The 27,625-nt window shown below is 34.6% G+C and overlaps 1 protein-coding gene across 1 annotated transcript; it reads left to right on the forward strand.

The window, feature by feature from the left end:
• On the forward strand, positions 1–27,208 carry LOC100372041 (protein tyrosine phosphatase type IVA 1-like). The gene is made up of 5 exons (XM_085507809.1): positions 1–101; positions 22,396–22,830; positions 24,044–24,136; positions 24,597–24,802; positions 26,858–27,208. Exons 2-5 carry the CDS (start codon positions 22,699–22,701, stop codon positions 26,964–26,966), a joined length of 540 nt encoding a protein of 179 aa, XP_085363935.1. The 5' UTR covers positions 1–101; positions 22,396–22,698; the 3' UTR covers positions 26,967–27,208.
• Positions 27,209–27,625: the final 417 nt, after the last annotated feature.

The following is a 27,625-nucleotide window of genomic DNA, read 5'->3' on the forward strand; positions in this document are numbered from 1 at the left end:
ATTTGTCTCGAACGCGTTAAACAAGACGCAACTTCCACTTATTTTCTGTGTGGTTACGATTCAACCGGTATCGTTTTCCTTCAATGTGTAGGGATATCACGGTAGGTGGACTTTTTCTGTAATGTCGATCTTACTTTTGACACATTTTCAGAGCGAAATGTTGATTCAAAAGTGCGTTTCGGCATGTTTTAGTGAGCAGTGCCACGACACTGCTGCCAAGTAGTAGAGGTTTGATCGATACTCGTACTATGTGGCTGGCTTTGTTTGATGTGTAAATGTTATGCGCCGGCTTGGGTGTAGCCAACATTTAAATAGGAATGCTACGTAGTGCCATAATATTTGCCGTTTTCTTCATCTGTTTAATCAACCAGGATTGTCGGACATGTGATGTGTTTTGATTTCTCTTGGTAAAAATTGATTATCCAGTCGATCGTTTCTAAAACATGAGACCATTTTAATGTATGTCGTATACTTGTCGATGTGTGTCGCTATTATTGCAAAAACATTCAAGTGTCTGAACATTGTTCTTCGCACGCGCATTGGAATGATGTTCGAGAACTTTACATTTTTTTCTCCTGCTTTCACATTTGACACCCACCATCATATTACCCGAGACTACGCCCGGATAACGTGCTGCAGTTTGATCACCACACATCTCTTCGTCGGATTACAGTATGACGATGTCTACAATTGTACAAGGAAAAAAGAATATTCAGTTCTCGATTTACATTACAAATAAAAAAAACGTCACTTACAAAGGCCGACCTCGTATTTTTCCGATTTATTACAATCTTAAGTGTACCTCATTTTGAAGGTCGTGTAAATTATGTGTCCTTGGCCTGATATTGCAGGATAATAAACATATACATGTACCAATCCAAATAATGAAGCCCTGCATTTTTGTATTTTTTGGTTCAAAGCCGCTGTTTTGCTGATTCAGAAAGCATCGAAATCTCTGCACAATGGGAATTGTTATTTCAGAATTTGAGTAGAAAATTAAAATAAAATGATTATACTTTATTGGAGTATTCATCATCATGAATCATTCTTGTAATGTAATTTTTTTTTTTGGAAGATGGAGTGAGAACGTCTTTTATTTGTGACTCACTCTGTCATAACATATCATGTATCCCATATATTATTGCTGTTCAGTGTTATAATTTTCTATATCTTCATACAATGTCATAACAAATCCTGGCAATCAGATTGGCCCATGCAAGCAGATTGAACTTTTGACATTATGGCCAAGTATCACAAAATATGCCAATATGTATGTTGGTGGTTTTAATTGAATTATTAAAAATTGTATTAATTCAAATAATTCTAGTGAAATGTGTTAAGAGATTATTTTTCACAGATTGTGAAATTCGATTTGACTTCAAAATTAGTCATTACTGGTATGTTACAAATACATAACCATAGTGTTGGCTTCTCAATTGCAATGGGGTTAAGCTAACAGTAATCAGTGTCCATGAAAGACAATTTTTGTTTTGGAAACCTCACAAACTACAATTGCAGTCTTAGTTAGCATTTAGAAGCTGCAAAATAGATATATGGATAAACAGGATATCAAATTTGTGACCCCACAATATCAGATTTATTAAAATTGTCTAGCAATTTTCATTCGTTCTTCAACTTTAGCTCCTGACAAATGAAAATTACTACACTTGTTTAATAAATCTGATTGTAGAATCATATCCTTTATTGTTCATCATGAGCCATTATACTTATTTGTTTTTAATCTGCAAATGAGTTGCTAAATAATTGTTTACTGAATTGAATATGCAAAAATGAAAACAGCATAGTGACAAAATCAATAATGCTTCTCTGCATCATGATTTGAAAACTCTAATGAGATGTTTTGTGTCTGTTTTATGACCGTGGTGGCATGAAATAGTTAAACCACTTTGAGAGTGCTGTGTCTGACACTGCACAATGTTGTGATTAAATAAGGTGAAGGGGGGCATCCTTCACTTTTGTCAAAACATTCAGTCTAGCCAATGTGCTGTTGTGTGTGACAAAACGCATTAGACATTAATTGCACAAACTTTGAATACAAAACCACCCCAATTTAGTACAGATGGAGGTGGCTGACACCATTAGTGCAGAAATTTCTGAAAAACTAAATTGTTTCCTGTGCCTAGCTATTTGAAAGTCCAAGGAAAGAACTTAACACCCAAACTAGTATTTGATATATGAATCCCAATTGTATTATACTTTGTCTAATTTTCAATACAAAATTGCCACTAGAGTAGAGCTTGACACGAGTGGAAATTATGTCATTGTTTTCATGGAAACTAGTTTGGAAAACTTTTATTTCACAGGATTTCATGAAGGTGTGAATTTGTTCTATAGAGAATTATAAATATTTTATTATATTATAAACATTTATCCCAAAAGATTCTCGCGCTTCATTGAAATCCAAAGAAGCTGCTTTCAGTGGCCGTTAAAATCATTTGTTAATGTCCATCTTTGCAAGGTTTCATTGGCCGGTTTACTGCTATGAACACAAATACAAAAAAAAGTTGTTTATTACACTTGAAATACAGTCATTCATTTACTAAAATAAAATAAAAAGAATGCAAGTACACAGAGTAACGTTTGGCAAAAAATGTCCCATTGGGGAAAAAGCTAATGTCTAGGTGAGGTTCAAGGTTAAGTGACCCAGTAAAGTTCTATATGGGTAGTATTCATTGACTAAGACTTATGATTGGTCTAGTTGTTTTCCATCGCTGGTTGAAATTCATGAGCATTTATAAATATTTATTAATATGAAACAAATTCACGCCTTCATGAAATTTGGTGTTCGTCTTTTCATTTCATGGAATCTTTTTTAAATATCATGAACTATAGTACTTATAAAATTTCTTCATTTTTAGTTCTGATGGTTGACTTTTGTAGCCTTCAATCAGTTGTTGGCCATAATCAGAATAAATGCTGAAATAAACAATATAGCCTAATGTGTATACAGTAATATATTCTAAATTACCTAGTTCATATCTCTATGCAATGTGATTGAACATGGTCTTTTATTTCCCACTGTTACTGTTTTTTTTATTCCCTTGGCAACTTAGGATATATGTTGCTTCAGTCACATGTTTGACTCTACACATTTCAGCGACCCCAGCATATGTCACATTTTTATCTTTTGTAAGTGAAAACAAGCAAATTTAAATATATTACAATACTGTATTTTTTTTCATCTGAGACTTGTGTAGTTTTTGTTTCCTTCGAGTGACCTGACCTTCAGTGTCCGTCCGGTCAAGTGAAAAATTGAAACTGGTTTAAGCTTTCCACTTCAGTGTAATTACATTAAAAAATGTTCACCAATTTTAAAATACTGAATATTTATACATTAATCACTGTTTCAGGACATGATTTGTACCAGTCTTCTGCTTTATAGAGGCTGTGTTTGCTTTGAACTTTAGTATTAATGTAATCCTTGAACACTGGGAAAACCTAACCCTGCAGTATTTGCTCTATTAGAAGCACATCTGCAATGAAAAATACATATGAACCAAAAAAATGCATTTACCTAATCCTGGTTTACCTGATCCTTAAAATATGACAATAAGACACAATAAGCACATTCACTACTAACTGCAAATGATCTGCTAACAGAATAAACATGGCAACAGTTGCATACAATAAATATTGTTACTGTGCATATGCAGTTAAAACTGTTAAGTACAGTATAGGTTTTGACACGCCCATAACATATGAAGCACTGATCAGGGAACTGAATATAATAAATAAACATCAAAACAGACATTGTGCAATTAGTCCCGGAAAGGATATAATTCATGTGACAGTCTGCTCATTATACCGATAGTGTCATGTAATTATTCGGCTGACATGTTAAATTTGCTTGTACAACTTTTGTAGCAGCAAGATTAGCACTTATAAGGTTTATAATCATGCTCTTGGAAAATTAAATTGTTAGATAGATGTCCTATAACTGAAAATGTTCATTGGTTTTAATATTTGCATCCATGTATCTGAATGTGGGTGGGTGGGTGGGTGGCTGTTCTGCATTCACTTTCCCGTCATGGTGAACAATGATGAAAATCCCTGATTATTATTTTATATGAGTAAAGAGTGAAGGCAAAATTCAGTTTCATAAATTGAGATTTGATTTGTCTAGCTTATTTAATGTAGTTTATCTTGGCCATATATGACACACTTCATGGCATTCACCCAAGACTTCTCCAATTAATTCAATAAATTTATTTTCATTATATTTTTCGTTGAGTTGTGCAATTATTTAGAATTTTCAGTGTACATCAATGACATCAACATGCAACTTCTTGTTGATAGCTTAAAATCGAGTCTTCAGTCTCATGATGGTAAATTCGATATTGCTCTCATTTTTTCTCCTGCTAATTAAAAAATGGTAAATTTTCAGATTAAAAACTAGTGATCACAAAAACATTGGTTTCATGCAAGGAAATTCACAGATTTTTATCTGAAGAGAAACGCCCTACCTTAATGCCTATGCAGGTTGTTTGCCCTCTTGGCAGAATGGAGGTTTTGTAAATTAGTCTGATGTACACCTATCTATAGTGCTGTTGGTGATAATAATAATCCTCCATTAATGCATAACCATCTGTTGTTCACAGTGCTATTATGCATTTGGATTGATACCCACATTATAAGAACATTTGTGTATACTTTTGATAATATTATACTTGTAAAAATTATTTCTAATAATAAACTTCCTTGATTTATTAGTGGTTTGTGCGTCATTCATGTGGCCCAAAAATAACTGTTAATCTAATATTGCCTGGTCGAATACTGGTATATCTCGTACAACATTAATCTAATATTGCTGGTAGAAATATATGTTAATGCATTTTGCTATTAATTGCAGCAAGATATTAAATTAATAGTTGATAATTTTAAAGAAGATTTTGGATTGAACATTGGCAGCCTTCATAATTGTATCAACATCTTCAGTTTTTTTATCCATGATATGAGAATGCTTTGAGATGAGTAATACTACTTTTCATGTGCTTGATGAACAGAAAAATATAAATATTTTACAATGTAAACAAAATAAAAAGACAATGGGTTTTATTGAATGCTGATTATAGATAATGAAAATGTGATTCAGTTTCATTTTCGTCTGACAATTTTACCTCAACTAAGCTGTATGTGGGCAGATGTAAGTAGACAACTATAATTATCTAATGCTATACTGCATATATGGCAAAATGTCAACTGACCCTATTGAAGATTAAAGTACTATCTGGTACTGGTGGGCATATCTATTTCACCTACAAGGTTTCATTTATGTCATTGATACACTATTAATTTGAAAAAAAATCATCAAATCTAGGAGCTGTTCTTAAGGGTCACTGCACTATTAAGAAAATGCATATTTTTTTTTGTGTGTGAATATTTCAATTACATGTTAGTTAATTTCAATGATGTACCTTTTATTAATATCGTTTTTGAATTGTCACTTTTAATAAGCATTTTAGCTAAAAAGATTATTTTGTAATAATTTGTATTGGAGCAAATTATAAGTATGCAATCCTACACTTGATCTTGAGTCATAAGAGTTTTATTGATTAAATAATTATCTAGATTGTCTGACAGTTGTGCTTTTAAAATTGACGTGCCATAGTGTTGCCTTTTATGTATAAAATCAGATTTCAGACTCAGGAATTCTGAACATGAAAATGTTTCACCATCTCTGCTATATTGTTCTATTAGAAGTACATCTCTGAACTAAAAAATTGTTACTATTAAGTAGTGGGTCATTAAAATACAATTCTGTCATGTATGTAAGCAAGTGTGCTTCTATTAAAGCAAATGGGTTAACACAAGACTGCAATTTGTGCAATGTCGTCATACCCCCTTAGATAACTCTTTTGCAGGAATTATTAACACTTGGTATCTATAAAAACTGATTGTTAGTGAGCTAAACTCTACCACAAGGTGTTATATTTACACTTGCCCAGGGGTTCCCTCCCAACTACACCACATGTAGTTATTAAACCACTAAATATGTGTATCCCTGACCCTGCTAATATTTCACCTTCAGTGTCCACAGTCAGTGGATTCCCAGACATTGATTGTATAAATATAGCACACGACTAATCTGAATATGTTAAGTCTGAAAAATGGATGTAATAAGTTTTTCCCTACATGCTATACATTTTCACAATGATAAAAATTTGACTACCCAATGCTTTATGATGTTGTAATAAATTTATTATTGACATGCTTAATGAGAATATTTAACAGTATTTCCACACTGTGGATAGTAAGTAACCGGACAACATTCACACGTCCTGTTCTTTGACCCAGCCTTCCAGTTGCAGACAGTGTAATCTCGTTTTCTATACAAGTTATGCGCTGCTCTCTCATTCATGGGAGGACTGTTCTCTATCACTGTCTTTACTGTTCAAATCCAATCAGTTAAAATAGAGGTTGTAAATAATGGGACCTTTAGGTCGACTGACATCATTTGATGATGATCATTACATAGCACTTGCGTCAATTCTCTGTTGTGGCAATAACCTCCCTAGTTTACTGCCGTCCACAGTTTACTGCCGGCCGGCACCATCTAATATCTTGGAGGCTTAATATCGCTTGTAATACTTTGCCTAAATGTTGGAAGTCAAACAGGTTTTGGTGATTGTGAATCCCTGTCGTATTAGTAGTGCCCAAAGAATTCATTTATTCTTGCTGTGGCATCCATGGGCAGCAAAGCAGTTTTATAGACTTATACATTGTATGCCAAGGATTGTTACCAGTGTGGTAAATTGGTTTAATTTTCACCAGTCAATTTTTGCGTTGATTTCACAGCATTCTTGGAATGAAATTTATCCATTGTCAGGGAGATTCACTGTCCCTATGAAGAGTTCAAACCTTCAAATTTTATGAGAACTTTTTTTTCAGACAAAGATATAAAATTCTTGGTAATAGTATCGACAGCACAATAGAGTTACACCACTAACTTTGTTCTCGTATGCATATACGTGTACAATGTAATTTAGATATTTTTATCATTCTTGTGTTGTCATTTTTAGCTTATTGTGGTACCTGTAAATTTTCTTTCCTTTCCATCTGTTGGCATTCAATACATTTCCGGTGTAAGTTTATTTTAATTTTAGTTGTTTTCTTGTTCTATATGTACTGTTTCAGGTGTTTTTTGATGTAAGTATTTTGCATGTTTTTTTGTGTTTTTTTTAGCCAAAATGCTTTTGTGAATGTTGTGTTTTATAATGCAACAAAATTCTGCACATACTGCAGAATATTTTTAATCTTTCATAATTGTAGAGGAATTACCCTAGTTGTCTTCGTGTCCACTTGGGACCCACTCAGCTTGAGTCGGAGTTTATCATTCAATTGACCTGAACATGGCTGTCAGTATGCATGGGTTCTGTACATGGGTCTGATGCTACAAATCTCATGGTATTTCTAATTCTCAAGGGTTTGTGATATCCACTTATATAATAAATTCTTGTTATTAATGGCAAAGAAGACTAAGAATTCCTTCATTGCCCATCTCTGCCTTGTCCATCTATACATTGTTCTTTTAAGTTTACCACTGACACTATTTTGACACGTTCCAAGGGTTCACACACTATTATCAGCAGAATTTGATCTCAGCTTTATATTGAAGATAAAAATGCTTTGTTTCAACCATTCAGAAAATTTACATTTATTTTCGTGTTTTTTGTCAACTTGATTTGGCATGTGTCTAATTTGTTCCAACATTTTAAATTGATGATCCATAGAACTGAAATTTTCTTGTTTTTTTGTGTCTAATTATTGCTCTCAAACCATATTTACAGCAAACATTTTACACACTGTTGACAAATAAATTGTACATTTCATGAATGGATTCTAATATTATTATACTGTCACTGCCAGCCCTTAAAGTGCCTGTGCAATGCCCACCCTCGCGTTTCTCATTTTAGATCTGTATCCCACTGAAATGGGCAGTTATTGATTTTTTTTGCTGAAAATGATTACTCGTATCCAAGTAAATTTGGGATATTTCTCGTGTTGTAGCCACGCCCACCTATCCTGAAACGACAGACTGTTTCCGGATTTTTTACTCTTGCCGAAAGTGCGTCACCAAATGCCAAAATGTGAAAGGAAGTCATACCCCTGAGCCGTTATAACACTGGTCATTCAGTATACTTTTAAACGATATACATTTTTCAGTCGGCGTTTTTTTTCTTTCTTTTTTTGTCTACTGTAGAATACTTTATTTTCGCTTAGAATTTATTTTCACTATTTTCGCTGAAGGGATGATTCCGTGAAAATAAAAATCCAGCGAATATACTTTTTTCCCTATATTTCACATTAAACTCATCAAAAATCAGTGAAAATAAATTCCATAGAAAACGCCCAAAAAGCCTTTTCAGCGAAAATTAATTCCAGCGAAAATAAAGTATTCCACAGTATTTTCTTTTTCTTTTTTGAGAGAGAGTTTTTAGCTGTTGTGTTGTGGGCAGTTGCAGTGAAACGTATAGTCATATTGTAAGTATTCACACGTTTCTAATCGATCCGAAGGTGCGACATCAGTGGACGAAAGCCACTTAACCCCAGATTCATTTTTTGGAAAAACTGTCCTCGTCCATGAAAAAAACAACTAGGTTTAAAGAGAAACGTTGACAACATAAACCTGGCGCAACACTTTTGAAAGAAATAAATTCCGGACCATGATAAAAGGTAGCAATAATTTTGACAGTGACACGAAAACGAAGCGTCGGACAAACAGGAAATTACACAGCCCTTACACACTGCTAATTGTTTTCATTTTCGAAGTCTAAAAGTTTCTGAATTGTTTGGTGATTGGTGTTGAATGTCGAATTCACACCTCTGTTCTTTTTTACCTCCATGCTTGCAGCTTGATCTGCGTAATAATTTATGAAATAAGAATCCGGGCTTGGTCAATGTGTTTCCACCAAATAAAGTTTTAATATGTTATAATTATGACAATCATGCCATGGATCACGCTAACTCGAATCTACTCTGAATTTATCTGTATGTGTGTCGATCTCGATTATTTTTGTTATTCAATTAAACGCCGCTTTTAACGCACTTGCCCTTGTCGTGACCCGACGCATTCACCTATTTCAACAAAATTTCAATTTATTTCCACGCGGCTGTCATTTATTTAGTAACTGTGATTTGTCGTTTTTTAAATTATTTTATAGTGATCACTATGGTCTAATGTTTAGAATGTCAAAATATGTTCTTTTTTATTATAATTTTGAAAGTTTTACTCAGACGATCGATGAAATAAAACAGTGTAGTGACGTGCCTAGTAACCTGCTAAATAACGAGATAATTCCGACATCAAATTCTATTTTGTCCAGCGACAGTGTACAAACGTGCGCCGCTGACGATCACAGTGACCAGCTACACCAGAACGAACGAATTTCGCATCTAACTCAACCCCATGCAACAAAAATTGATACTATGTGTTCATTATGGTCCATTCCTCCTCGACGAACAAGTACATAAGTGACAATTTAGTCAAAGACGAGAAAACTGCAGAAGAAATTTGCCTTATTTACATGTATCGGCAATGCAAGCTGCCATGCGACTTCCCCTTCTGACATCACAAGGGGAATTTCTGTATGCAAATAAGAAGCTAATGAGGAGCCTCGTTTTAAAATACACAAAAATAAAGTTGCCGTAGATTGAGTTTAAAACACATTTTTTCACTTAAAAAATAATTCATGCTTAGAAACATAAAAAAATAATAATATTTATGTATCAATGGATAATTTTAGGCGTGAAAATAGCAGCCATTTCACAGGCACTTTAATGTGATAAAATATGAACATCTCAAAAATTCATAATTCCTCCTTGAACAAATTAGGATGTGGTTGATACAAAATTTACAAACGCGTACATTCATCACTGATATTTTCATTTGATTTTTTGTTTTTATTCTTATTTCATTTACATTGCCTAATTCATATCACCAATTTAATGCTTGGAAATGATCTTGGAGATAATGTTTAATGAAAGCAATTAGTCCCTTCTCCTGTGGCATTCAATGTGTTGACTGCTTGTATCATAGCAACCAAACTAATTCCATTGACTGTACGAGAATGTTTGCTATGACCGTTGTTGGTTGAAAAGTGTTCTTAGACGTTTTGGATTATGACTTCATCCATTACCATGGCAACTAGAGGTTTGATGTATTGAAGCCAAGTAATTGGATATGATTGTCAACTGTTTAAGATAGTGCTGATGATTTTACCTAGTACTGCCAGTCACATGCCATCTTTTCTATATTATTGATTCAATTAAGTTGTGGTTTGAGGTTCCCCATTATACGTGCATTCATTCGTCTAAATATCATTCACTGATATGCATGGTCTGATTTTGTTCAAAGTCACTCACAAAAGCAGGAGTATGTCATTATAGTATAGTATATTTTATTTGACACTAAATAATACATTTAGGTACATTATCTGTGGTGAAAAGACATTAAATACAATAAAACACACACTAAAGTCTAAGTAAAATTACTTGCAGTAAATTAATATGCTGTCAATAAATTTACTAGCACTATTGGCAATGAAACCCGAACTTGAAATTTTTGCAAACATTTGTTTTGATAGTGTAATTTCATTATAAATGCTAACTGTATTCAGATTTGCAGATCATTTTTTTTCTGTACTTGTTGTGTGCCCTCGTATGTCAATTCAGTTGAATACTATTGGGGGTGACTTGTTTTTTTTTTGATTGAATGTCTAGTGATTTAATGAAATTGAAAGCTTGTACTAGTAATATGCAGTTAATAAGTATCGTTTGGGATCTCTGGGCCCTCTCCATACATCTCTAAATTTTACCATTGGAGGGGGGTGGCAGCGTGAAGTTTGTTTATGTGCATGTAAATGACTCTTAGTCGCTGGAAATGGAAATGAAAAATAAGTCTGTGTATTGCAGCTTGTTAGCAGTCTTTAATTGAGTTCATAGAATGACAGCATCGTGTTACAAATGTCAGAGGCGACATGGCGTTCACTATCTCATGTTGGTTCTATATTTGGTGAACTATGCTGAGAATTTATGACGAGGAACTCTGGAAATTGCTAGCATAGAAGCTCTTCCTGCAGATTATTTCACTGACCTGTTTAAACAAGAATTTATTATGATGTGATGTGTATGTGTGTTGAATCAAGATCAAAGCTGGCTGGACCAACCCTTCTCGCCTGCCTGCCTTCCCTCTCTCCCTGAACTGATGGATATTCTCCTTTGTGTTGTTGTATTGCTGTGTACAACAAAGTAGATATTTGAATTAAGGATGCTGTACACCTTTTTTTGCTTTGAAACCCAAAATTCTACTTTTTTGCATTTTTCAATGCTGTACTACAAGGAGCAAACACACAAAAAAGTGATTTGGATGTTTTTATAGGGTGTAAAAATCAATTTTTGTTAATTAAAAACAAAAGCACATGTGATTGTTTTGAAAGCTATGTTTTAATTAATCAGCCAAAGACATAATAGACAGATAATTTGCATAATAGTCACCACCCATAGCAAATATAAACAGTCTCTTGCATTCAGTACAAGCTCAGACTAGTAATACAAGTATTAGTAGTCCGAGGTACAAGTTACACGCATTCCATTTACGATCGTCCACAAATTTAATTTCGTTGAATTTCTCGCTCTTCAAGCAGTCGACTATGAAACCGTCTTAGGGTCGACTATGACAGTGACGAAAGAAAACGAATGCAAGGAAATTTGGAGAACGTCGACAGTATGTAAAGCGATTATTATGAAAATTCAATCATGGAAGGTACATTTGTACCTTCCACGATTTAATTGATCAGACCATGGAGGTATAAACAGTAGGTAGAACATTTGAGCACATGGCAGACTTAGTTTTCGTGACCAAATTACGTGTCATGGACTCCGACCACAATGAGTCGGAAGTGGAACACTTGGGCCCAAACTTGGCTACACCATGGCTACACGTAAAGCACGAGACAAGCAGCTGTAAAAGCGCGTGTGTGAGCATCCTTGTTTTACCTGTTCTATTTTTCTTAATCTTGACATTCTCAATAAATAATTTGACGAATTCAATGAAGTTAGATTTGTTATACATGATATAGAAAGTGAACTGAATGTAAGATACCGGCAGTAGTCCCCGCCAGCAGTTGTTCCGGTACTATGTTATACGCATTGAAGATGGAAAATGAATCATCACACTAATTTTGTCACAACAGTTTTGGGAACTAAAAAACGGAAAACACGATTTATGGCGAACAGGTTATTTTACCAATCAACAAAATAATAATGGAGCAAACAAACTGAAAATTCACCGCCCGATCGAAAGACAACTTTAAACCTAAGCGATCGCATCTCCCGATTCAGTTCAGCACTCGCTGTGACTTCTCTCCCCCTCATTGCCATTCAAATCAGATAATACAGATCTCCGTCGAGACATCTTGCACAGTAAAAAAAAATCTTGGAAAGAAAACTACGGTACATGTAGTTGACTCTGGTGGTGCGTTCAGCCACGGTTATTGGTTCAGCAGCTGAGCAAGAGAATGACCTTCCATGAAGGGTAATGTATGGTAATGAGTCTTCCAGAAAAGGAGTGTCTCCTCCCACAACGTATTAATGAATATGTAAATCATTACGTCATTTTGGCGCAGCTTTGTCACGCCGTGAAACAGTGTTTCCTATTGGATTCGGGAGCATAATTTCGTACTTTATAACCAATTGCGACCACGCATATCCACACATCTGCGTGATTATGACAGACAGATACCATGACTATTCATTATGAGTTTGTTTTGATCCATGGGACAAACGGATTTTGAATTAGCCGACGATACGTTGCGTTGCTGCTAAGTTGTTTTTGCCATTTTCTCGGTTAAACAAAACAGCGATTCACGTCAACTGCAGGCTTTTGATCTCGCGTTTTAGTGGACGCATTATACTTATTTTTCGCACACACTCTTCGATATGTTCCCTCTCAAGCCGCGCTGGGATTTTTCTGTTTTCCTATTGTTTCGAAATTACATTCTAATTTCTGAATACCGGAAAGAACCAGATCGCATTGTTTTTTCAAGATATCTTAATTCACACTGAATGGTGGTGAACGTCATCTGAAAAACTGTTTTGTTGCCAATGTTCCACTAAATTTGTTTATTCATTGGTTCAATTATTTTTTTACCGAAAATGGCTTTCTGTGTTTACACAGAGATCACGTGACTATACACGTCCATACACACACTATCTTGTCTATTTCATATCCAGTGTGAAATAAGCTTTCCATCAATATATAGCTTTGTGTTGTTCAGTAAATATTTTATATTAAAATATCAGTTTAGAAAATCAATACCAAAAACGTGTACAGCATCCTTAAATACAAAATAAAGGCTTAATTATTTCATATCATTCTGGGCTTCCACTTTTAGGTTTAGCCATGGTGGCTTATACAACATTGTTTTGTTTTTTTGTTAAATGCCAAATAGGAAGAAGATTACATTAAGTCAGATTGCATCATTTTTCAGTAAATACAAATATGGAACTAACTTTTAGACAAGGTGTCTTTTGATATTTACCGGTAACTTTCTGTGGATATGTTTTGAGGACAATATATTTGACAATTATTCTTAGTAATTGGTGGCAAAAGTGATGATATTTGTTAGCACCAAATCTAATATTAATTGGCCATTGGCATAGGGTCGCAGAAGTCGAGCAATTTTTTGGCTGCACATGAATTAAAATGTTATTAAACTTGAAAAGCAGGACTGTATTTTACATATGGAGGCAATGAGTCAACAATATTAAGTGGTTTGTGTAGTTTTTAAAAATCAAAGTGTAAATTTGTAAACACATAATATCTCTTTTTTTGAAGCAACACTATAGCTATGTTCTCACACGTCTAAAAAACGCGGGTGTTGACACTTTTTTTTAGCTCCGCTGTCGACATTGTCATATGAGTGATTGTTCGTCGTCGTTCGTGTCAATGTTTTACTTTTTCGACTTCTTCTTGAAAACTACAAGCCTGAATGCTTTGATATGTGGTGTATATGTACCTTGGGTAGACCTCTCTCAGATTTGTTCATTTCATGATCATATCTTCAATTCTCTAATTTTGGTGAATATTTTTGTCATTTTTGGTAAAAAGTGATATTTTCAACTTTTTGTTAAAAACCGCAAGTCCAATTGCTTTGATATTACATATATAGGTACTACATGTGGACCTCTCAGATTTGTTCACTTTGTAATGATATCTTTAATTCTCTAATTTTGGTGAATATTTTTGTCATATTTGGTAAAAAGTGATATTTTTGACTTCTTGTTAAAAACTGCAAGTCCAATTGCTTTGATATTACATATATAGATATGGTCCACTCTCAAATTTGTTCATTTCATGAATGATATCTTCAATTCTCTAATTTTGATGAATATTTTTGTCATTTTTGGTACAAAGTGATATTTTCTTCTTGTTGAAAACCACAATCATTTATGGTCAAAAATTATATTTTTGAATTCTTGTTGAAAACGGCAAGTCCCATTGCATTTGATACTATGCATATTGTTCATTTTCTAATGATATCTTCCGTTCTTTAATTGAAACGTGCATTGCTAACAGCGGAGCTATCTCAGCCGAGAGGCTGCTTGTTTTATTAGCTAATCTGCTGAATTGTCTGCTTACGTTCTCACTTAGTAAAAACAACGGTGTTTTGCGCCCTCAACGAATCATATCACAGATAGGTCAATAAACAAATGGAAAGGTCAATCTACAAAATGGCGACCCCTCTGGTAAATGCATTTGCTTTGTTTCTGTTTTTCCGTGTGTTTTTATGCTCAAGAAGAAGGCAACGATGATCGATTAATCAAGATTTCAAAGAGCAAGAAATCGTCAACTTGTTAGGTCGAACAAGACTGAGAAATGATCGGTTCACGTTATTCGCGTGTATGAATAATGCAACAATAGACCCAGCAACCCAAGCGATTTGAACTCAACGTGGAAATAACTGGTGGGCAGAAATAGTGTTACGAACGTGTGATAACAGATTGGCTAGAAAATTTGACTTGTAACCTCTGACACCATCTTGTGTAATGTCAAGCATATATAAGTCGGCGATAAGGTGGTGTGAGTCACGTCGCAAAGCATCATGGGAACAAAAAGCGTGATCGGTTCATTTCACTCGCGGCAGCTATTGTGTACGCATCGCTTCGTTGACTTCGCTTTGCACATGATTCTATAAAAAAAATGAACATTTATAATTAATTTGTCGGAGCTATCTCTTATTTTGCGTGCAGGTCAAAGTTGTAATGTCCTCCAAATATAGGCCTCAAAGAATGAGCGTAAACACCAAATTAAAAAGGGGCGCCTTGGGGGGCCTTCGCATTTTTGGACAGCAAGTATACTAAAGACAGCAAAAATGTCAAAAAATAACATGAAAAGCGGTTATTTTTTTCGTAAACGGCTATTAAACTAACGGTAGTGATTTGGTAAATACTGCCATTCACCTGAAATTACTATTTACATTTTGAAAGTGCCATCGACAAAAAAACACAGTTATGAAAGTATTAAACTAGTTTCACATCGGTATGCGAAAGCTAGCTATATATTCTTCCAGAAATTATACGAAAAAAGATGATGAAAAGGTTTACCTTAACAGTAGCACCACATAAACGGACTTAATGCTCTTGTGACAAAACTCTGCTCGAGGCCGCCATTATACACGCAAAGTAGGAAGTAAACCGGAAGTGACGTCGTGACCCACACCACCTTGTCGGCGATAGAGGGTTTTTGGCCATTGTATTGTGTTCCCACGGCACATTCCATTGTGCAAGAGCCGGTGTGACAACTGCGTTTAGGATCTGGTCCACCCCTTTTAATTGCGGTGTCAAAAACGCCGGTGCCACAACAGTGTATTCTGTTCACACACACATTTTAACAATGTTGTCAAATAAAAGGCTTATTTCGTCTAGTGAGAACACCTCTTATGACTCGGGGGTCTGTTCATAATACATCGTATTTTAATAATCCAGTATATAGTGAATGCAATCTTTGTTTTTCATTCACTTTTTTCGGAGATGTGCTTCTAATTGAACAGTTATGAGTAATAGTACCAGTATATAACTGAAACTTGCATTGTTTTATGCTCCCCGTATTTGGATATATACCAGTATAAACAATATGTTATGTCCTGTGTTCCTCACATCCATAATTAAACTCCATAATTATAAAAAAGTTATTTTGAAAAAAAAATTCTTGCGGCATTTGATGGGTTTTGCATGAATTTATTAGGCGTTAAGCTTGTATGAAAAGTTGGCTTTAATTTAGGACAATTATGAACTATTAATTGAAACTATTGCAGTTTTTTAACTCCGCTGTCGACTTTGTCGAGCGGAGCTTATCATATGAGTGATTGTCCGTCGTCGTCGTCCGTCGTCGTCGTCCGTGTCAATGTTTTACTTTTTCGACTTCTTCTTGAAAACTACAAGCCTGAATGCTTTGATACTTGGTGTATATGTACCTTGGGTAGACCTCTCTCAGATTTGTTCATTTCATGATGATATCTTCAATTCTCTAATTTTGGTGAATATTTTTGTCATTTTTAGTAAAAAGTGATATTTTCGACTTCTTGTTGAAAACCGCAAGTGCAATTGCTTTGATATTACATATATAGGTACTACATGTGGACCTCTCTCAGATTTGTTCATTTTGTAATGATATCTTTAATTCTCTAATTTTGGTGAATATTTTTGTCATTTTTGGTAAAAAGTGATATTTTCGACTTCTTGTTGAAAACCGCAAGTCCAATTGCTTTGATATTTACATATATAGGTACTACATGTCGACCTCTCTCAGATTTGTTCATTTTGTAATGATATCTTCAATTCTCTAATTTTGGTGAATATTTTTGTAATTTTTGGTAAAAAGTGATATTTTCGACCTCTTGTTGAAAACCGCAAGTCCAATTGCTTTGATATTACATATATAGGTACTACATGTGGACCTCTCTCAGATTTGTTCATTTTGTAATGATATCTTTAATTCTCTAATTTTGGTGAATATTTTTGTAATTTTTGGTAAAAAGTGATATTTTCGACTTCTTGTTGAAAACCGCAAGTCCAATTGCTTTGATATTACATATATAGGTACTACATGTGGACCTCTCTCAGATTTGTTCATTTTGTAATGATATCTTTAATTCTCTAATTTCGGTGAATATTTTTGTAATTTTTGGTAAAAAGGGATATTTTCGACTTCTTGTTGAAAACCGCAAGTCCAATTGCTTTGATATTACATATATAGGTACTACATGTACATGTGGACCTCTCTCAGATTTGTTCATTTCATGATGATATCTTTAATTCTCTAATTTTGATGAATATTTTTGTAATTTTTGGTAAAAAGTGATATTTTCGACTTCTTGTTGAAAACCGCAAGTCCAATTGCTTTGATATATTATACATATAGGTACTACATGTGGACCTCTCTCAGATTTGTTCATTTTCTAATGATATCTTCTGTTCTTTAATTGCCATGTGCATTGCTAACAGCGGAGCTATCTCAGCCGACAGGCTGCTTGTTTACATTTTTTTGGTAATTATTCACACTCTGTTGCTAGGACACGGTTCATTATTATCTTAAGTTCTGTAGCATTGGAATTCACTAAGTATTGATATTAAAAAACTGTGGTACCAGTTTTTCCCCATTGCTTAATTAACAATTTATGTAACCATGGTAACCAATGTTGTGATTGCATGTTATCACTGCCTTTGTAATCCAAGACTAAACAAGGTTAAAGCGTTGATCATAAAATTAATTTCTATACATAATTTACTGCTTCTCCAGAAGCACGTATTCATTTTCAGTCTGAATATTTGAATGGCTTCTTTTGGCTGCTTCAAAGCAATATAGTGACTTTAAATATTTAAGCAAGTTTTGTTGATTAGTATTTAAATTACTAATATTTCCCCTTTAGTTGTATGGAAATATATTCATGCGAGACAAATAAGGAATTGAAACATCTAATTTTTAGAGTATGATAATATTATGACAGTATAACATTTTTGTACCAAAATAATTGTAAGCAAAAATGTTTTTTATTGTCTTTTTATAGAGAAATTTATTATTCTATCAGTTAGGTGACAAATAATTTGCCATTAACCAGTGTAAACTGTTTTGAGTTGTTGTACAGGGGGGATGAGTAATTGGGTGGGTTTATTCATGGTTATTTTGCTGGTAGCAAAATATGTTAAGTTAAAATAGTGAATTTAAAGTTAAACAATAGTAGAATGTCTTGTTTTTTTCACAGCTCAGTGATTTTAAACCTAGTGAATATCTGTGTAATACCCAGTGAAAGTTATGTTTATGATAGTAAATTTCTGTTTGTATATTAAATTGCTAAATTTTGTCTAGTGATTAATTTCTAATTTGATTTTATTGTAAATTACTAAAATTCTCATCTATAAACACTATTTTACAGTGGGAAATTAATTTGGTATCCTAGTATTTTATTTGTCCAATAATGTGACATTTGGGAATTCAGCTAATGATATTGTCTTGTCACAGCTTTCATTTACATTTGTTTATCTGTTGCCATGGAGACTGCAGATAACTGTGTTGTCTGTCAAGAATAATTTTATCATTGGGCTGTATAATATCATTAAAACTACCTTCATATGATTCTACCGTGATTGGATGCAATAAATAGATGATGAATGGCTGTTATTATCATGTGATTCATACACTGCTTTTCTGATACAGCAAATACATGAATGCTCTGTCAGAAGTAAAACAAATCAAGTACAAAACAAATTTTTTTTTAGCTTTTTTTTAGCTCCGCTGTCGACTTTGTCGAGCGGAGCTTATCATATGAGTGATTGTCGTCCGTCGTCCGTGTCAATGTTTTACTTTTTCGACTTCTTCTTGAAAACTACAAGCCTGAATGCTTTGATACTTGGTGTATATGTACCTTGGGTAGACCTCTCTTAGGTTTGTTCATTTCATGTTGATATCTTCAATTCTCTAATTTTGGTGAATATTTTTGTCATTTTTGGTAAAAAGTGATATTTTCGACTTCTTGTTAAAAACCGCAAGTGCAATTACTTTGATATTACATACATGTATATAGGTACTACATGTGGACCTCTCTCAGATTTGTTCATTTTGTAATGATATCTTTAATTCTCTAATTTTGGTGAATATTTTTGCCATTTTGGGTAAAAAGTGATATTTTCGACTTCTTGTTGAAAACTGTAAGTCAGATTGCTTTGATACTATTCATATTGTTCATTTTCTAATGATGTCTTCAGTTCTTTAATTGAAATGTGCATTGCTAACAGCGGAGCTATCTCAGCCGATAGGCTGCTTGTTTTTATCATGGAACGGTTATCAGTGTCATTTAAGAGTCATGCTTTGGTGATTTTATGTTCTGATTTAGTTCTCTGTATTCACAGGCTGTTGTGAAAGTGAAATCAAATACTTCAGTTGTGTCCTCATGCGACAAAAATACTACTATGACATGAATTGGTATCAATGTCTTCGTTACATCATCCATATTGTTTTAATCTACGGTTTTAAATGACATAAACATTTGTCACCATTTACGAAACTGAATAAACGCAATGCATCGAAACGCAGTGCAAAACATTGTTCATTTCACCCCAAATTCACAAAAAAAATCATTCTACAAAAATTGTCATATTGTTGTGGCAGGACAAAAAAGGAACAACCCAGGGGAGTTGCCCCAGTAAGCCACTTGAGAGCATGGCTTGTAGGAAAAGACATTTTCTCTTACCATATCATCTCTGCTATATTTATAAATAAAGTAATAAACCCTGCTTTTGAAATTTGTGAATTGTGATGATAGCAATACTCTGACTAGCTGTTTCTGTTTCACGAGCTGTCCATTTGAAGCCCACCAGTACCCTCACTAGCTGTCCATTTGAAGTCCACCAGTACCCTCACCGGCTGTCCATTTGAAGCCCACCAGTACCCTCACCGGTTGTCCATTTGAAGCCCACCAGTACCCTCACCGGCTGTCCATTTGAAGCCCACCAGTACCCTCACCGGCTGTCCATTTGAAGCCCACTAGTACCCTCACCAGCTGTCCATTTGAAGCCCACTAGTACCCTCACCGGCTGTCCATTTGAAGCCCACTAGTACCCACACCGGCTGTCCATTTGAAGCCCACCAGTACCCTCACCGGCTGTCCATTTGAAGCCCACCAGTACCCTCACCGGCTGTCCATTTGAAGCCCACCAGTACCCTCATCGGCTGTCCATTTGAAGTCCACCAGTACCCTCACTAGCTGTCCATTTGAAGCCCACCAGTACCCTCACCGGCTGTCAATTTGAAGCCCACCAGTACCCTCACCGGCTGTCCATTTGAAGCCCACCAGTACCCTCACCGGCTGTCCATTTGAAGCCCACCAGTACCCTCACCGGTTGTCCATTTGAAGCCCACTAGTACCCTCCCTAGCTGTCCATTTGAAGCCCACCAGTACCCTCCCTAGCTGTCCATTTGAAGCCCACCAGTACCCTCACCGGCTGTCCATTTGAAGCCCACCAGTAGTCTCACTAGCTGTCTCTCTAGATGTCCTCCTGAAACTAAAGTCAGCACCTTTTCTAGCAGTCAATGATGTAATGTCAGTTTCTATGTTCTCAAATTAACTCCTAATATTGAAATTTGACTCTGTTTATGAGAGGTCGCATACTGGCACTGTGATAGTAATCTGAGATTTGACCAAGTCTAGCTTGGATGTTTTACTGTTTGTGTGATGTCTTAGAGCCTTCAAATTCCAGTTCCTAACAGCATGTTGTGCAAATGTGTTTTCTAAACATCTAGGAATGTTATTAAGCATTTTCAACTATGACGCACTGATTCTCAAAATGGAATGTTTTCCAGACACCAGAATTCCATTGTACTGCAGATTAAATATTTCAGTCACATTTCCCCTGTAATTATAAAATCTGATCTTTTTTTGCCCCCCCCCTCCCCCTTTGAGGATCAAAATGCCCCTGCGCTGATTAAATATCTTGACAGTTACCCAGGCGCCTTTAGAATTTATTGCGTAGATTGGATTATCTGCTTTAAAGATTAGTTTTTGCCATCTTCTGAATGTGTAGCTGCTTTAGTTATTGATATGGAATTGCTCCTGACTTGTGATCCATTTTTTAGTGAACTTCTTGTTATTGCAAATTGCCGCTGACAGCTATTAGCTGGGGAAATGCAAAGAAATGAACTGCAAATAATGAACCTTTCTTCTTTGTAGAAGAACACGCTTTTTTTCTGAAAACGTAATTTATAATTTTAGAAAGCAAGTCGTGATGACTGTTATTGTGAGCTGCTCTCAAATGATGGGGAAAAAGCTGGCATCTCGGTTCAGTTTTTATTACGTGCATGGTAAATCAAGCGAAACTATGTGAATCAGGCTCATATTTGCATGAACTCATTCTTTAATAGACAGAGACGAACAATTATTTGGACAGTTTATATGTGACAAGGGAATACATTACCATACGCCTGGAGACATGCTATATTCAATATATAAAAAAACACTAATGATTTCAGTGATGCGGGGGCGGGGGGGCTAATTTCATGCAAGATGTTGATTTTTTTTACTTTGGTATTTTTGACATTAAGATAACGTTAAATTATTTTTGTCAGCTTATGTGTGATGGGTCAGCATGTTTAATGTTTTGTTGTGCATTAAATAAAGCATAGGCTTCCTTCAGAAGTGTTTGTTTGCAAAATAGTTAATTAAAAAAACAGTAGCATTGACACTGATCCCTAGCAGTGCGAGGACATTTTGAAAAGACTCCTTTTGATGTCTTTGTTACTAACGACGTGGTGTCCCATATTCCTAATGACTTAATACAAATGTTTTGTTCTTATTGCTAAAAATAAACTATAATAATACAGCAAGATTTGACATTTTCTTATTTTGTGAAAGTGTGTAATCAAATTTCTTTGAAGCCTCCAAGGTGGGAGATAAGGTATGAATATGTAGATTATGTTATCATGAGAAAATTCAATTGAATCCCTTTTCAGCTGATTACACATTACACAAAATGTTTTCATCAGTTCACAATAATAGCTAGCAAATTAAAAAAATTATTTGTTGACAGCTGAAAATCTCTTGCCCTAACTCCACATTGATAACTTCATCTTGATTTTTTTTGTAATCAATAAGTCATTTTTGAATTTAAAAAAAACATGAATACTGCCATGGGATTTCTTGCATTATTATTATTATTATTGATCTGGTGTTAAATTTTCCAGTATGGTTCAACATTCTTGAGGAGTTAAAGTTGTTTGATTGTACTGGGGATCCAGTTCCGCATGTTAGCATTGTTGCATCTGGTTCACAGGACTCACCAGAAAAACTCAACTAACTTGTCTTCATTTTTCATTTTTTTTTTCAGTTTTTCGGTTTCTTTGGACTTACCTTTATGGAGTTTATTAAGAACAGCGGAGACTACTGCCAGAGCCAGCACGTGTAAGAAGTCTGAGAGGGCAATTTAGGGTGCAAATAGAGTACATATCAATTTTTTTGATTTTTAACAATTTGCTGAGACAAAAAACAAGACGGATGGGTTAAAAATACCTTGTGTCCATTGAGAGATTTGCACTAGAGAGGTGAAGGTGCAATTTGTGAGAAGAGAAAACTCTAATCTACGGCAGAGATCAATTCTTCGGTGGAATTCTCTATATATTGTTCAAGTTCCATGCCAGATTACACGCATTTCAGTATGGCACGTAATAATTTCCGACCAGCCCCAGCGGAGATAAAGTATAAAGATATGAGGTTCTTGATAATTGACAGACCAACCAAAGCCACCTTGGCTACTTTTATTGAGGTGAGTTCGATTACTCGTGCTGTATTGGAGGAGCATATCTTATACTTTGTCCTCAGTTGACTAAGTACAAAGTCAGAGGTCATTTCTGCACAATCAGAACTTGTTCTCGTATGTTTCTTTAAATGATTAAGTTATAAAAATTGCTCTGCAAATGTTTGCACTCTTTTCTGCGCAAGTTTTAGGTTATTTTTAGACTATTATATTGACACAGAATGAGCATGAATTGATCTTCTAAATGAACATTATTGAAATTATGAGAAATTATAGAAGTTATGACTAAAAATTTTCAATGATTGATTTCCAACCATACCAGTGATACATTGAAGGGAACTATACTGGATCTGTATCGTATTAAAAAATTGATTGAATATGGCAGAATAATGATTATCATTACAGGTTGTGTCCGGTATCATGTAACAATTTACCTAGACTAAAAATTTAATTGGATCAGTATGATGAAATGATTACAAGTACCATATGGTACACGTTTTTGTATTACTTACAACCATTATAATTTGCAATAAATCTATTCTTGTAAACTTTTAATGAAAATGTTTCTGTTATAACCTGTATTGCTTTCTGGATTGCTAATAAGAATACAGCCTGGTGATGACAGTGAATGTGTAAACATATTTCATTTAAAACTGATTAAAAATTTCAACCAAAAAAACATGCCCAATTCAGAATCTGTTAAATACTTGCACAAGGAAAAAAACGAACAGCAAACAAAAATCCACAAATGTTGCCTAATTACTGTCATGACATATTATCCAAGTTGATTAGCCGATGTAGTTTGCAAGAAATGACACTCTCTGTTACAGTAATTATAAATAAAATAATAATTATTTTTATCATTAATTATCAGTAGTAAGTTATTAGTAGTGAGCAACCATTCACTAAATATTCTATTGATCTATCCATCTCATTAATCATTTTATGTAAAATTTATGGTTGCTCTGGTCAAGCTTATTCTGACCCTTTACAGTGATCTATGTGTATAATATTTGAACTCTGGATGATGCTTTCATACTGGCTTATCTTGTGGTTCCAGTAACTGAAAATAACTCAAGTGAGACAAATGCTTACAATGAATGAAATAGTTCTTAAAGCATTGTGTTCCCTCAGTGCAGATTTTAGCACAATGAGCCAGTGATCATGAACTTGCCCAGAAATCTATTTAAATGTTAAAGTTTTCTCCGTTTTTCTGTTTTAGGAATTAAAGAAACACGAAGTGAAGGATGTTGTTCGTGTTTGTGAGCCAACCTATAACACCGACATTTTAGAGAAGGAAGGTATTCGTGTTTTGGTAAGTTGATCATTTAATACAGTTCTATTAGTCCAGCTTTGTAAAATATTGAAACTGTGTTACAGAAGACGCAAGGTTCTAATCACATATTGCGTAAATCTGGTGGTCCATCTGTTGATCCGTATTATATGCATACTTTGTATCCTATTTAATCTATTCAGACCACAAATAAAATAGATTTTTCTTCTTGTCATTGCGAATGTCAGTTAGGATTCTTGCACATTTTTGTGCACCCCATATGTCATGCATGTATTCAAATGCATTATTCAATAAATGGTGAATATTGTTATTGTAGTGACAATTCTTAATACAAAAATATATTATTTTTAAATATTTTCTATGACACAAAGCAAAACCCTGTGGCCTTATAATCTCTATGAAATGTGATCTCTGATCCTGACACTAAGATGATTGTTTGTCAGTGTTTTATAATGCTTTATTCCCTTTCGTCAATGTGTAGGATTTCCCTTTTGACGATGGTGCTCCTCCACCAAACGATGTTGTTGAACAGTGGTTCAATTTATTAAAGATTCGTAACAAAGAGGAGCCTAATTGCTGTGTGGCTGTACACTGTGTATCAGGACTTGGTCGTGCACCAGTCTTAGTTGCTATTGCTCTCATTGAAATGGGAATGAAGTATGAAGATGCAGTAGAAATGATCAGACAGTAAGTAATTGTTGTACAACCCTATGAAGGGGCACTTCAGTTAAGCCTAATCTTACAACAAATTTACTTTCTGGATTAACTTTGTAAATAACATAAACAATAGCGTCCCATTCTTTGGTGCAATCCCTGGACTTGGAAGGTTCCCCTTTAAAGATGTAGTAGCTGATAGTTGACTGCTTAAATTTCTATGAAAGTCTACTACACCCATAAATGTGAAAGTCTACTACACCCGTAAAGCACACAATGCGAAGCACACAATGGGTCTTTACAGTTACTCTGTCCATGGAAGGTACTAACGGAAGGAGCCAGGACGCCTATCAAGTGGCCACTTAAGCCTCTTAACTGGTTTATTTCCTTTTGTTTCAACCCAAATTAATCCTGATAGGGACATTGTCTAGCTCATCTTTGATGTCGATGATAGTTTGCGATTGTTTACACAAGTAACGAGTTAGCGGAGTATGATATAACCTTGCCGATTTTTAATGTGACCATAAAATATATGCGCATTATGAAACTACAGTTACCACACGTGCGCACTGAGTTTGTTTAGGTGTGAAAAGTCAAAATACGTATTTCACAACCGGAAATTCAACAGATGAACGTTTGACTTCACAAATTTCACATGTTTTAAATATTAGCAACTGTAACTATAACAAGATTCTGAGTGCATACAACAACAATTCCTAAGGACTCCTAAAAAATATTATTACAGAGAAAGTGTCTAGACATGCTCTTCTTTCGATACTATCTTTTCTGTTGGTGTTCGCCGATGTCCGGTGGTCAAAAATTTTGACAGTTTCGGGCGCCAAACCCACGCACTGACAATGGTACCATTGAATAATGCAATTGTCACAAGCAATCGTTGATTAAGTCTCATTACCATTACAAATACAAAATTCACAATATTTCATCAGTTCTTCTTTAATCAATGTTATATGTGACAATTTTCCATAAGAGTTCGCCAAGATTTCCGGAAACAACAGCATTCAAACTAAAATTTGTTTTTCAATATTGTACATGCGAGGTTCGACTATCGCTTCCGAACATGCTCCGAATATTACCGAATGCTCGAGATTAGCGTAACCCATTGTACGAAGGTGCTAAAAGCTAACAAGAACAATGTTTGTGAATAAACATTGACAAACGATCTTGGGGCAAAGCTAAAACAATAGCGTCGTGGCTCCTTCCGTTAGTATCTTCCATGCTCTGTCTGTCTGTATGTATGTCTGTATATATATATATAATGTATGCATGCATGCATGTTCCACTGACATCTTAAGAACTGCTGGTCAGATTTCAATGAAACCCAGGTGCTCTGAAACAATGTGCAGTCATGATTTGTTTCCTGTTCATAATTATTACCTATAGTAAATTTTTAGCTTTTCCTTTGATCTCAAATACTAATTATCTTATTTCAATGTATCTTTGTACATAAATGCAACAATGTGACCATCTAATTAGTTTTGGGTGAAATTATGTCCATAATTAAGTTTTTCCACTTGTATCTCGAGAACTCGTCATCACACTATAATGTAACTTAGTACATATGTGCCAAGGGACAATCCAAAGACCTGACTAGTTTGGGGTTGAAATAGCCAATGTCTGATACCTAAAGAATACAGATTCTGGAATAAATCAGTCTGCAAACCACAGATATACAATCAAATTTATTTTTTGTAAACATTATAATACTGTGGATTACATTGTTTTCATGTTGTACATCTCAAATAGAAGACCTATAATAGCCGTGAAACTTTTTGTTTGAAAGGCTAATTTTAAAATTTTAATTAATTTTAAATATGCCTTGAATACTTTTAGCATACAGGAGTTTTTTCTAAGCTTTTTTTATTATTTTGCTTTTTCACACACTTAATATTTTCCATATTTCTTCTGTATAACCAATAGGGAAATGATATCTATTTTGTTAAAAATTAACTTGTCAGACATATAGTTCTAGTGCATTGTTTACTCTGTATTTGAATGCATGTACGGTATCATTTAAAATTTGTCATTTGACATGCGTTTCACTCAAGATATTTTATTATTTATCTATAGGAAACGTCGTGGTGCGATCAACGCCAAACAGCTATTGTATCTGGAGAAGTACCGTCCTAAATCTCGCTTAAAGATGAAGAACGGACATGGCAACTGTTGCATACAGTGAAGATGATATGCTATTGTAGCCTATTTTTCTCATTCATTTTTCCCAACTGGAACATAATTTTTTTCAACTGATATAAACAAGCTGTTAAACTATTTCACATAATAATCCTGTAGAACCTGTGTGTCTTTGTAGCTGGAAGGTGCCATTTCATTAATAGGGGTGTCAGGGTGCCTATCTGATGTGTTTTCTCACCTTGCTTTTGAGTAGACAGTAAAGTGAGTGTTGTGAACGTTGTCAATTTACTAATTGTGTCTGAATCACAATTTAATTCAGATAAACCAAGGTTTTTGTGGAGAAATACAAAGACTGTTTTTGTTCAGTCTATTTCTTTTTTATTGCCAGATTTTCGGTTAGTGCAAAAAATGGACAATAAATTATGACCGCAATCAATGTAATTAAAAATATCCATGAAATCCTGGCTATTCAATTCTCCTGGATAATGTACCTTTTGATCTTGCCTTTATGAAACAGTCTGAGTTATTAAAATAGAAAGAAAATGTATATTTTGCTTGATATTCCACAGAGCAGTAATTAATTCAGACAATGTAGAGTGAAATATAGTAACCAGGTCCTAATTGTAGCACCAAGAATATTTCATTGTTGAACTTTACTTCACTGCCGTTGGTCGAAGGCCAGGTCAAAAGGTATCCTTTTAATAA

This window comes from Saccoglossus kowalevskii, chromosome 14 (genome assembly GCF_978046115.1).
Source record: "Saccoglossus kowalevskii chromosome 14, keSacKowa6.1, whole genome shotgun sequence".
Classification (NCBI taxonomy): Eukaryota; Metazoa; Hemichordata; class Enteropneusta; family Harrimaniidae; genus Saccoglossus; species Saccoglossus kowalevskii.